The sequence below is a fragment of the Trifolium pratense genome, linkage group LG1, assembly GCF_020283565.1.
Source record: "Trifolium pratense cultivar HEN17-A07 linkage group LG1, ARS_RC_1.1, whole genome shotgun sequence".
NCBI classification, from domain to species: Eukaryota; Viridiplantae; Streptophyta; class Magnoliopsida; order Fabales; family Fabaceae; genus Trifolium; species Trifolium pratense.
In genome coordinates this window covers 15,051,890-15,065,841 of record NC_060059.1, presented here as the reverse complement: position 1 = coordinate 15,065,841, position 13,952 = coordinate 15,051,890, and the positions used below count along the sequence as shown (strand labels likewise).

The 13,952-nt window shown below is 29.0% G+C and overlaps 1 protein-coding gene across 1 annotated transcript; it reads left to right on the top strand.

Annotated features, from left to right (window-relative positions):
* The first annotated feature begins 5,487 nt into the window (after positions 1 to 5,487).
* On the top strand, positions 5,488 to 6,929 carry LOC123903190 (germin-like protein subfamily 1 member 16). Its single transcript, XM_045953112.1, has 2 exons — positions 5,488 to 5,658; positions 6,158 to 6,929. Exons 1-2 carry the CDS (start codon positions 5,541 to 5,543, stop codon positions 6,706 to 6,708), a joined length of 669 nt encoding a protein of 222 aa, XP_045809068.1. The 5' UTR covers positions 5,488 to 5,540; the 3' UTR covers positions 6,709 to 6,929.
* The last annotated feature ends 7,023 nt before the right edge of the window (positions 6,930 to 13,952 follow it).

Sequence of the window (13,952 nt, the reverse complement as noted above, 5' to 3'; positions counted from 1 at the left end):
AAGTTGGAGCCGCCCCTTTATAAGTTAATTTATTAGTTATCTCCTATATTTACGAAACAAAACTAATGTGGTTGTTGGGTTATGTTTATATGCCCAACTCTTTATAATTTTTTTTATTTAACATATTTCCTTTTTTATTAAAAAAAATACTGCCAAAAAATTTCCTAAGTTGCCGTCACTAAATTAAATTAATTCTCTAAATTAATGGACTTGAAGGTCATTTAGTTTTTTAATTTTTTTAATTCCCAAATATGGTTCTTTTTAATGGAAAATGCACATGTTAAGAAGACAAATATCATTTAAAATTAGTACTATTGCTATTAATATGCTTATCTAGTGTCCCGATACATTATTTAACATTTTCTTAAAAAATATTATATTTAATCAAAATATAATGTTTTTAAAACAAAATCAATCTATTTAGCTTATTTTTAACTTATGTATAACAGTTGATGAAAATAAATAAATTGTTATGTTAATTCATAATTTCTCGCTAATAAAAATTGTATCATCATAAGCTATTATTTCATAAGTTATCTTAACAAACTTATAATAAATAATACATAAATACTTATTTATTTGTATAAGTTGTTTTACACAATCTCAAAAATATATCAATTCAAATGACCCTTAATAGCAAAAGTTTGTCGTCTTTGTCAAAAAATTAAAATAAAAGTTTTGTTGCCTATTACTTAAAATACTCTGTATTAAAATAAGGTTATTTCAAATAGTAATTTTGTCTTGAAAAAATAAATCTTTAATTTATAAAATCATAAAGTACACAAATTTCAATACAAATTTTATTTAAATAGTATACTAACAAGTGTCCTAAAGGTTCATTTACTTCATTGCCAAAATTGGAAGAAATTAAGAAAAGGAAAAAAAAAAACATTTCCATCTTAATGGCATTGCAAGTAGATATTTATTAACATTCTTTAAGTGACAACTCGAATGGGTCGGTCATCCAATATTTGGAAATGGGCAACTAAGTTTTTTTTTTTTACAAAAAATATGTATCCATTCATTCAAATTTGAAATACATATATTATTATAAATTCAAAATTGTTAAAAATTGAAAAAGGTGAATCTACAAACAAATTTGCAACACTTAAGTTAATAGCATACAACGGCATCATGAAAGTGCCTACAAATATAAAAAATAAAAGTAACCATATTCATACTTCGGATCTGCAACGTTGACGTTAAAGTCTTTGTCAAATCTGTAATGAGTTGAAGTAGATATGTCATTTGAATCAACGAAACACCATACTAAAAAGAAAAATCAACAAAACGCTGCACAAGACGACGACAAACACAACGTCGTACAAGATGACGACAAACTTAAAAAACAAAAAACAAGGAAGCAAATTTATGTGGATAATTACTTATTTAAATGAAAAGAAAATAAAAAATAATTTAGAGTTGTGATTTTGACCCTAAAACCACCTCTCCTTGATGGATGAACAAAATAAATAAATTAGAGTTTAGCGGGAGAGGACAGCAGCTGTGAGAAAAGGATAAGTGTTGCGCAAGTTATCTATTTGAAATGGGCAACTAAGTTGTCACCCATAAATATTCAATTTCATAATGGTGAATTGGTGATCACATTCATTTGGATTGTTTTCGTCATGCTGAGGATGCATGCAATGTATTGTGTATTAATCTTATAGTTTGATGTGAATTAATTTTTTTTGTTAATTGTTTGATTATAAAGGAAATGAAATTTCATAACTCAGAATTCAGCTGCAAAATAAGTAAAATCTCATAAAGAATTGTTTCTACCATGAAACGAACTCGATCGGGTTCTCTTGAATGATTCGTCCTAAAAGAAATCATTAACCACTTAAATACAATATCTCAGATTGAATTAACTTTTTCTATTAAGAAATAAAAATTAAATACAATGGTTTATATAATTTTATACACATTGTTATACTCCGGTTAAGATATTAATTATGAGTAGGGCCGGGTGGGAGTATATACAAGGAATCATATTAATTTGTCCAAAAGGACGAAGACAAAATTACAAGACTTTAGACTTAATGGTTTAATTTATAAATTGTAATGTACAACTACATCATGCTTGTCCAAAAGGATGAAGATAAAATACTTTATGTTTAGATCTTTAATTATGGTTTTGGAATTGTAATAAGAGACAAGGGTACAGAATAATCACAATCCTTCCATGGGATATTCCAAGTTTCTAAAACTAACTTCTTTTTTGACGCAATTTCTAAAACTAACTTACGTTCATATTCTTTGTTGGGTTAGGAATATGTCATTAATTCATTTACATAACAATTATGGGACACCAAAGAAGTTTCAAATGTGTATATAGTATATACATTCACACTCTTAAAACTTACGCAACAATCAATTTTCTCACCTATTAGACTATTAAGTTTGGACTCTTCATGTGTTTAAATCCTAATAATTAATGTTTTTATTGAGAGTTGTTGTCATGAAAAGGACTACCTATATGCTGAATTAAAGTTCTGCGCCGAATACTGAAAGGTGAATAAAGGTGTCGAAAAGAAAAAGCTATCATCGGGTCAGTGCTGATATGGAATGAAAATGTCGTAGACGTCGACTCTTAAAGGGCGTGAAATGTTAGAAGTCTCACATTAAGTAAATGTAAATCAAAGTATTTAGTGTGAAACTTAACCCATGAGATTCTCTCACTTGTTAAACCAACCTTTTAGGTTGAACTCTACTGATGTGTTTAAGTTCTAGGTTTTGTCCATATACCAATGCTTAAAATTAGTAAAATTCTTAATGATTGTCAATTAGTAAAAAATTATTACTCGTCATGGCTAAAATAGTGGCATGATTGATATTAGTTCGATATGAGTTACATATTTATTTTCCTTGTTTTAATAGAACTTATATAAATGTCGTTTCAAAAAAATAGAACTTATATAAAGTATACTTTTGACAAACGTAAAAATGAAGATGGCTATTAATTTATACTTTGAAACAATAGTGGCGTGATTGATGTTAGTTCGATATGAGGGAAATGAATTCTGTGCAGTTGATTTTTCTATGCAGTCACTTTATAGTCATTCGATCACGATCGGACGGTTTAAAAAATGCAGTCAATTAATACATATTTTAAATCGTGACCGTCCGACCTTGATCGCACGACTACAGATAATGTGACTGCACGACTGCACCAACAAACCGACTGCATGAAATCCGGATCCCGAGATGAGCTACATGTTTATTTTCCTTGTTTTTAATAGAACTTTTATAAATTTAGTAAAAAAGATTAAAACTTATATAAATTAAGTCATTATTTCAATCGTAAAAACGAAGATGACTATTAATTTATATTTTTAAACAACGATGTGTATCAATATCATCGTTAAAATTCTAAATATTTTTTAAATTCTAATCCATATTAGTAAAATATTTACCACAATTATTTCTAGAAGTGCTTGGAATTTTTTTGCCGCCATGTCTAAAATTAACAACATTCTTTATGGAAAAAAAAAAACCAACTACTCTTTTTTTATATAAGAACCTAACAACTCTAATTTTTTAATTTTTTTTATAACAGGTAACAACTCTATTTGTTTTATTATTTTCACCACCGGTTTAATTAATCTGATTCAGGAGTTTTGGCATCAAGTGGTTACGGTCTCTTTCCGATCGCAATTGTGGGATCGAACCATGACTCTTTTTACCAAGTTCAACGTTAATCACCACTAAACTAACTAATGACGATAACCACCCTAATCTTTGATACATTAGTTCACATAATAAAGCAATATTAATATTTTCAAAGCACTAGTGATGGGTACAATACTCAGTAAAAAGATGTAGCAAGTACAATAGTAATGATATTTTAACAACTCAATTTGAAAATTTTGTGGGACAACTTATTTTTTCCTCCTTCTTCTTTAGCACCAAAAACCATAAAGTGAGAGGAGGGAAACTAGAGAAGTGTTATTATAACAACTTATTTTGACAACTTGAGGACAACTTGGGCTTGACTCTTTTTTTATTGGCTAAAAAATAGAAAGAGAGAAAAATGTGGAGAGAATAAAAAATTAAAAATATAATGTGAGTGAGATAAAGTTGTCAACAAGTTGTTAAAATAACATTTCATAAAAAAATAAAAATATAATGAGACTATGAGAAAGAGAGTTGTCGAAAAAGTTGTCAAATTATGTTCTTAAAATAACATTATTCTTGTAAAAAAAAAACATTACTCGGCAAGGTAATACCAAAACATGTCATGAAGTTGATTTTGTAGCATTAAATAATCTAATCTTTTGACCAACATGCTTGTCGATAAATAATGCTTCCTCCAACATTTTTTTTTTAATATAATGCTTCCTCCAACATTGATAAAAATATACCATGTTACTTTTTAGGTTAAATTTTTTTTTTTCTATAGTTTTTTAGAATTTTCATTTTAATTCCTAAAAAAACTTTTTCCCACTTTTTTAATTACTGGAATTTTTTTGGTCAATGTTTTTAGTCTCTGCTTTTCATTCAACTGGTGCATATTATTTTAAATTTTTTTCTACGGTCATGTTTAGTACATTATATGAATATCTGTTACAAAAGTTTAATTTTTTTTAACAAAAGATGAATTAAATATGAATTTTTTAGTTTTTTGCACATAAAAATTCATAAATAATTCATCTTTTGTTAAATATTTCTAAATTTTTATCGGAGATGTTATTATAATATTATAAACATGAATACAAAAAATTATTCAAAAATGTGAAAGTATACACGAGTTGAATGAAGAGTATGGACTAAATATTGACGGAAAAAACTTCGGGGACTAAAAAGTGTGAATTTTTTTTTCAAGGATTGACATGAAAATTCTGGAAAACTATATGGACCAAAAACATATTTAACCCTACTTTTTATGACCTTTATTTAGGTTGAGGAGAGCTCAATTTCAAATTCTGACTAGAGTAATTAATGTACCAATAGGCTTTAGTTATTTTTTATCAAATTTTTTAACTTTGTCTAAATAAAAAATGTAATATTAAGGTACCGTATCATTAATTTTGATACTTATATGCCACGTCATGAACTCAAATGATAAAAAACAATTAAGGTACAAATTACTAGCCTACGAAATCGTCTTTGATACTCTTATTGAAGATGCTCTAACTACGATAAATAAAACTGTTTCAATAAATAATATTAATTTATATCATTAAAATTAACATAACTAATTATTTTGATATTTTCTACTTAATAGCACTTAGATGAGATGCTACGGGTTTGTTCTAGCTTAACCAAAATATTGTGTTGGATCTCTAGTTTGGAGATGCAGTGTGACGCAGCAACATTAACACTTTTAGAAAAAATTTGTCATCTATTTAAATTCCACAATACTCGGGAAATTAGTAATGAAAAAACCGCATTAAGTTAAATATAATATTTTTATGAGATGAAGAGTATTTTTAGCTTATAGATATCGATGATTCTCCTTCCTATAAATATATGCTTAATTAGCTAGCTTCTCACACAGCAAAACTCAAGAAGCCCTCAAACAGATACATACACACAAAATGAAAGCTTTTTACTACCTCGTTGCCCTATTGGCTTTAGCATCCTCTGTTGTTTTTGCCTATGACCCCAGCCCATTGCAAGACTTTTGTGTTGCAATCAATGATACCAGAACTGGTGGTATATATATATATGTTCTTAAATTTTATTAACTTTAATTTTAGAGTAAGGATCGATGATATTATACATTTCTCAACTGAAATAGATAACTCCATTTTATTTTTTATTTTTATTTTTCTCGACCGTCTAATCCGGTTCGGGAATCCGTTCTGACATTAAGTGATTCCAGCTCCGTCCCGATCGCAGTTGCGAGGGATCGAACCGTGGTTCTATCTACCAAGTCCAGCGTCGATCACTACTGGACAAATCAACGATTGATAACTCCATTTTAATTTTAATATTAAACAGTAGTTTTTAGTGTATATGCTTGCATATCTAAAATATGTGATATAATTGAGCATTTATACATTCAAAATTATAGTAATTTATTTCTTTTGAGAAAAGGATGATATATTTCTTTACCATATGAGTTATATGCTTCTATATTAATTAACTAATTAGAAAATGTCAAAAGTTAATTTATACTAAGATTTTTGTAATTGGGTTTTCAAATTTACAGTGTTCGTGAATGGAAAATTTTGCAAAGATCCTAAGTTTGCAAATGCCAACGATTTCTTCTTTCAAGGATTGGGACCTGGGGATACCTCAAACCCACTCGGATCAAAAGTGACTCCAGTGACAGTTAATGAAATATTAGGATTAAACACACTTGGTATATCTTTGGCTCGCATTGATTTTGCTCCTAGAGGTTTAAATCCTCCTCACACTCACCCTAGAGGCACCGAGATTCTTGTTGTTTTAGAAGGTACACTTTACGTTGGATTTGTAACCTCCAATCAAGACAATAACCGTCTCTTCACCAAAGTATTGAACAAAGGTGATGTATTTGTCTTCCCAATCGGTCTCATTCATTTCCAGTTGAATGTGGGTTATGGTGAAGCGGTCGCCATTGCTGGTCTTAGTAGCCAAAACCCCGGAGTTATTACTATTGCGAATGCAGTGTTTGGATCAAAACCACCAATTTCTTCGGAAGTTCTCACCAAAGCCTTTCAAGTGGAAGAAAATGTTATCGAGTATCTTCAAAAGCAATTTTGGTACAACAATAGCTAGTTAATATTGCGAGAACATATATGCATCTTGTTTGAACGTTTGATACATGATTCCCTTAAGTTTGCCTCATGTTTAGTCTCCGGAAATTTCACTACAATAGTAAATAATATGCATGAGGGTGTTATGTTTATGAAATTTGGTTGTAATTTTGTGTGTACTTGAACTTGTATGATAAATCATGCAAGTATAATAAATAACAATGTTGTTCCTACTTCATATTACTTTCTTGTCCATAATCATTCTAAGTTCTAACCAGTGGCGGAGCTAACAAATTTATAAATTCTGGACAAAATTTCAGTTTAAAAATAATCTAAATTTTGCATTGAAAAATCTCATTTTTGAACAAAAAGAAATCTCAGTTTTGCCTTAAACTAATACCTAAAATACCATTTTTTTTTACCATAATTTGGGCAAGTGTGAGGATCCAAGTTGGAACGGTTGACATGGGAATCAATCCGTGCACAAGTGATTTGGGAGTGATAAAATATAACCACTAGGAAATTTGCGGTCTTTATATATATAATAAATATAGAATAATGGGGCCTAAATTTAAGTCTAAATAGTCCTATAAATTAGAGGCTTAAAGCCATTTTGCACTCGTTGACTCCCAAGTTTATTCCATTTTGCACTCGTTGACTTTTTTGACTAAAAATTGCTTACGTGACATTTAAAAAAAAAGGTTTTGATTATAAAAAAAAAATAATAATAATATTTGCTTTTATAATAAATCAAGCAATTGTGAAACTTGGGGGGCTAAAACTCATTTAAACATTTATAATAAATTTATCAAAAGCTTCTATTTGAGATTGAGTTAACTCATCAAGTCTTTTCATTTTCTTACGCATCATATCGATATTCAAACTTCCAATTCTTAGGTGGCAGAGCAAGAATGAAAAAAAAAAATAGAACATTGAATTTCTCAACATTCTTGATCAATTCTGCAACATTGATGTTAAACTAGATATACAATTTTAAAGTCGAACCAATAAATAAAATTAAGAGGTGACTAACAATTAGATTAAGACAACAACTAAATAAAATATGGCACCGACTCTTTGTTCACCCGTTTCCTCTTTCGTTCAAACATTATATTTACTTTTTTTAATTCGTAGATTGGGTTTGTTATCTATAAGGCCTGTTGGATTTTTTAATTTTTGTACCCCGTTTACTAATTATACTACCACCATATATAAATTTTTTTCCGGCACATTATTTTCAAAGTCACTGTGCAGTGGCCCAAACATAGGTTCGACCCGGCCTAGTTGAAAATTCACAAACCCTAGACACAAAATCGCACATCAAACGCATATAAGTACATCACATCACCAACTGGAAGAACCAAACAAATACGGCGACAATCAAAATGGAGAGCGATTCAATCACCTTTCCCCTTTGCTCACCCATTTCCCAACCACTCCAGATCTTATATCAAACCTATACGTTCTTGTTCAATCACTCAATTTCTTGAACCATCGTTCTTAGTATTGCAATTTCACTTGCAGTTTCGCTCAATATCTCATGTTGTGTGCAACCTCTATCTTGATTGGGTAAGTGAATCACATAATCAGAAGTTGTTTCATTTTGGGGTTTTTAATTTGATGGAATTCTCTATACTATATTACCCCGTTCCATCGTGATTTGTTATATTTTAGGGGTTTTATTTATTTAAAAAATCGTGTATTTTATTTGTTGCACTTTGATGCTCTTTTTGTGACCCCCTTTAAATTATATTTATCATTTTTATATGTCGGTCAATTAGATTTGTGTATCAGTTTCTCCGCCTCCGCAAATAGCGCATGTGCTGCTTGCGGATGCAACAGGTGTCTTGAGGCAGCGTCCTCGTTAGTTTGGGTTGTTGTCTTTTTATTTTCCCCTTTATCAAAAAAAAGATTTGTGTATCAGTATTATATTCAATGCAATTAGATTTGTTCCACTTTTCTTAATTTGTCATTTTGTATTCTATTTGTTAGTTGGTTGATTTATATGGTCTGTCTCTTATGAAAGAAAATCAACATATAAGAACTAAGAAGAGTTGCAACTCGTTTTGCCAGAGGTATGTTTTGTATTTTCTAATGGTGTTTATGTATAATGCTTTAATTGTGAGTTATTTATGAAAACATGTTTGTTTGTAAGTTTTCTTGGCTAAGTATCCTTAATTCATGTTTTGTACTGTTAGAATTTAGTTATGAATTATTGTTACATCGTTAAAAGGCACCGCTCTTTTTTTTATTAATTTTTTAGCGACCTCATCAATGAGCTCAAATTGAAAATGTGTAACCCAAGTGTTTGCTACTTCTTTTATATACGCAATAATCAACATTTAAATAGCTCAGAATAAAAAAAAATTATACATGCATATATATATATATATGAAACATAGAGAAATTAATAATCTTAATTATGAACTCACTCATTCAAAGACGTCAACTATTGAACGCATTGAATCATAATTAAGATTATTAATTTATCTATGTTTCAAATATATGCATGAATAATTTTTTTTTTACTTTGAGCTATTTAAATGTTGAGATGTTGATTATTGCGTCTAAAAAGAAGTAGCAAAAACTTGGGTTAAACATTTTCAATTTGAGCCCGTTGATGAGGTTGCTAAAAAATTAATAAAAGAAAGAGTAATGTGTTAATAAAAAAGTACTGATTTTTAACACTATTTTTTTGTTTAAAATAAAGTACTGATTTTTATTTGCACCAAAAAAAAGTACTGATTTTTATTATAAAAAAATCAGAATTTTTTATTAAAAAAAATAAAAGACAGATTTTTTAAATTACAAAACAGATTTTTTAAAATTAAAAAACATTTTTTAAAATTTTAAAATAAAATAATAATTTAAATATTATATTATATTAATTATTAAAATGAAAATAAAAAACAAGGGTGGAAGGTGGTTGCCGGCCGCCGGAGAGCCACCACCGGCCAACGCGCCGGCCGTCAGACCTCCGCCTCCGACCTTGGGCCGGCCCAACATATGTTGGGGCCTAAAGCGAATTTTTACATGAGACCTTTTTACAGTTGATAATAATAATAATTTTTATATACGTCAAAAAAAATTATAAAAAATTTATACCTTTTCTTTGTTATGAATTTATCTTTTATTTAAATTTTTTTTTCCTGGATATATACACTTTGATGATGGACAACTATGAGTGATTTTCATAATACTCTTTAATTTAAATTTGTTTTTCTCAATATTTTTTTTTTAATTTTGCTAACTTTATAGAGAGAAAAATATATTCAACCTTAATATAATACTCCCTTCGTCTCATATTATAAGAAAAAAATATTTTCACACTTATTAAGAAAAGTAAATTATGATAATTTGTAGTATGACTTTTTGTATTTACTTAAAATAATTTTTATGGGAAGATGTAAAAATAATTTTAATTTTACTTATAATTTGAAACGAAGGTAGTATATGGTAGTGTTAGGATATAACTTTTTGGTTTTTGGGATATAATTTTTATTTTGTCAAAAAGGAAACAACTTTTTGGTTGAACTCTTGCTAGAATAAAATGAAATGGCATATTATTTTTCATTAGTAGCATACTAATTACTTAATTAGTAGCATTATGACACAACATAATTCATTTGCATTAAAAGGGAAAAATAAAAAGTGGAACGGTTGACATGGGAATCGATCCGTGAACAAGTGATTTGGGAGTGATAAAATATAACCGCTAGGCCATATTGAAGAATTAAAATTCATTTGCGGCCTTTTATATATAATTATATATAATAAATATAGAATAATGGGGCCTAAATTTAAGTCTAAATAGTCCTACAAATTAGAGGCCTAAAGCCCTAACTTTACCAGCTTTAGGGTAGGGCTGGCCCTGGATCCAACGGTGTTATATGGCATGACATGTTATATATGACTGAATTTGTTTCCCTTGTCTTTCGCAATTTTAATACCACTAAAAGTTGCAAAATCAGGAGGCTAACTGACTTAAATTTAATTTGTATAAAAAGTAAGAGATAGAGAAAGGGGGGAGAGAGTGAGAGAAGCAATTGGTGTGTTTCTTGGTTGTTGCTATTGCTGCATCTGAAGAAGCCATTGGTGTGTTTCTTATTTGAATTTAAAGTGAATAATAAGATACGGGATGAGTTGTTGCGAGGAAGTGAATAAAAGTGTACGGGTTGTTTACTCTTATGATAAAGAGTGACACTTTCAGAAATGAAAGTGGTTGTTTACTCTCATTTGAATGCACAAATCAACTCTTATCTTATTCTTTTGTTAGATGTTAGACTTGTTACGGAAAAAAATATGATGAAGAAATGTATTCATTAATTAGTAAACTTTATATGACCATTCACAATTGATATGTTTCTTTAAGAACCATTTTTAGTTATTCATCATGTAAGTCACATTTAAGATTATTCCATATTATTAGATCATCATGAATGTCTAATAGAATGTGAAATAATGTGCTCTATCCAATTGAATTTGGATGACATGCAGTCAAAACTACATGGAGTTGTGACAGATTTGACCGTCTGATTATTCTACCTGCAATCCAATCCTACATTGTTCCTCAGCAAAATTAAGTATAAGTTCATTTTCATCGTTATAACCTACACCATAATAATGTTCAATTTCATTATGATGATCACATTCATTTTGATTGTTTTCGTCATGATGAGAATGCAATGTATTGTGTGTCTTATGATTAAACAAGCTTCTTTTTATATCTGATGTGAATTAACCTCTGTTTTGCGTTAACTCTCTGATTCTAAAGAAAATGAGATTTGGTAATTTAGGGTTTGATCGTAAAGTAAGTAAAATCTAATAAAAAAATTCTACTATGAATTGATCATGAATTATTTTGAAAAATTCGCCCTAGGAGAAGTTTATTAATCACTTGAGTGCAATATATCTCGTTTGAATTAACTTTTTCTATTGAAAAGAAAAATTAGATGCAATGGTTTATAGAATTTTATACAGGATTGTTATACTCTCCGGTTAAGATATTAATTAGGAGTGGGGGGTATACAAGGCATCATATATTAATTTGTCCAAAAGAACGAAGAAAAATTACTTTATATCAAGACTTTATGGTTTAACTTATAAATTGTACTATGTACAACTGCTTCATGTTTGTCCAAGAGGATGAATATAAAATACTTTTTTATTTTTAATTATGGTTTTGGAATTGTAATAGGAGACAAGACAAGGGTAGAGAATAATCACAATCCTTTCATGGGATATTCCAAGTTTCTAAAACTAACTTAGATTCATGAATTGGAAGTCGTTGTCATCAAAATTTTTTTAGCTCTTCCTTATAACAACTCTCATATTTTGATTTGATCAAAGTCCTACCTTATTCTATGCGTTTTTCAACAATTCTGAATTCTTTCTTGGGTTAGGAATATGTCATTAATTCATTTTACTTAACAATTATGGGACACCAAAGAAATTTTAAAATGTGTGGTCTAGATTCAAACTCTTAAAACTTACACAACAATGAACTTCTCCCATCTATTGGACTACATTACTAATATTTTGGATTGAGTTTTTTCTTATGTGATTAAGTCATGGTGCTTCTATCGAGAGCTGAGTTATGGAAATGGCTATTCTATAGGCTGGATTAAGGTTCTCACGCTGAAAAGAAAAAAGCTATATATAATATATCATCAAGTCAGTAATGGAAGTGATCAAAGCCGTTGTGGATGTGGACTCTTAAAGATCATGACAATGTTAGTAGTTTCAAATAAATCCTCGGCTCCCCCATCAATTGAAATAATCTTTTAGGTTGAGCTTTCTTTATGTGTTTAAGTCCCAATATGTGAGTGATACTCTCTTCCATAAACCAATGTATAAAATTTGTAAAAAAGTTATAACAATTGTCGATAATACTTTTTAGAAGAAAAATTTATGACTCATTGTTTATAGTGACATGATTGATGCTAATTAGTTCAATATGAGTTACATTTATTTTTCGTTGTGTTATTATAGGTAAAATTACACTAAGTGTCTTTTATCTTACTTATTTGTAATAAATTCGTTTCTTATCTTTTTTTTCCCTCCGAAATTGGTCCTTTATTTTTATAAATATGCACATGTTAATATTTTATCTTATTTATTTGTAACATATTTGTCCTTAATTTTTTTGTTTTCCACACAGGTCATTCATCTTTATAAATATACACGAGTTAATCATTTAACTTATTTATTTTAACATAATGAAGGGCTTGAGACATGGACATGAAGTGTTTGAAAAATTTCATAAAACCATAAATGATGATGAATATTTATCTTTTTCATTCTCATCTTCATCACATTCATTTACTTAACGATATGACCTGAAATCACCCCTACAAATCATTTTTTCTTTCTAGTTATAATAAGTGTGATTTTCACATATTTGTTTGCTTTGATTTCCCATTTTCGTACGGTGTATTTTTTTGTACCATCTTTGTGCGAGTTTTTTGTTGTCCCGTTTTTGTGCGATGTTTATTTATTTCAGGTTGAAGAAATTAGTTTGATCTAGTACAGATTCAATCAATGTCGATTTTGGTGTCATCAACGCTACAAATCCGGTGGTATGGATATTCCGGACCCTTCAATATAGTGATATTTAAATTTGTAGGTTTATGCAATTTGCCGTTTTATGCTATTAATATGGATACTGTGAGTTTGTTCATAGATTTATCTTTTTTTTTAGCGACTTTAAATTCCTATGACATCGATGTACTCTATCAATTTAAATGAATGAATATCATTTAAAAATATTAAAATATTTTTTAAGGACTAATTCATATTGAAATATTTACCACAATTTGTTCTAGATTTCTAGAAGTGCTTGGAATTTTTGTTGCCGCCAGGTCTAAAACTAACAACCATTTTTATGGAAAAAAGAAACTAACTAATCTTTTATTTTTATAATAAGAACCTAACAACTCTAATCTTTAATACATTAGTTATCATAATAAAGCAACAATAATATTTTCAAGCACTAGTACCAGTCAAAAAAATGTAGCAGGTACAATACGATAGGGCAAGGTAATACCAAAACATGTCATGAAGTTGATTTGTAGCATTTAATTACTCTAATCTTTTGACAAACATGCTTGTCGCTAATTAAGAATGCTTCCTCCATGTAACAGTTAATTCCAACATTGATAAAAATATACCATGTTACTTTTTATGACATTTATTTAGGTTGAGGAGAGCTTGATTTTGAATTCTGACATTAATGTGCTAAAAAATTTGTTAAATAGGCTTCAGTTA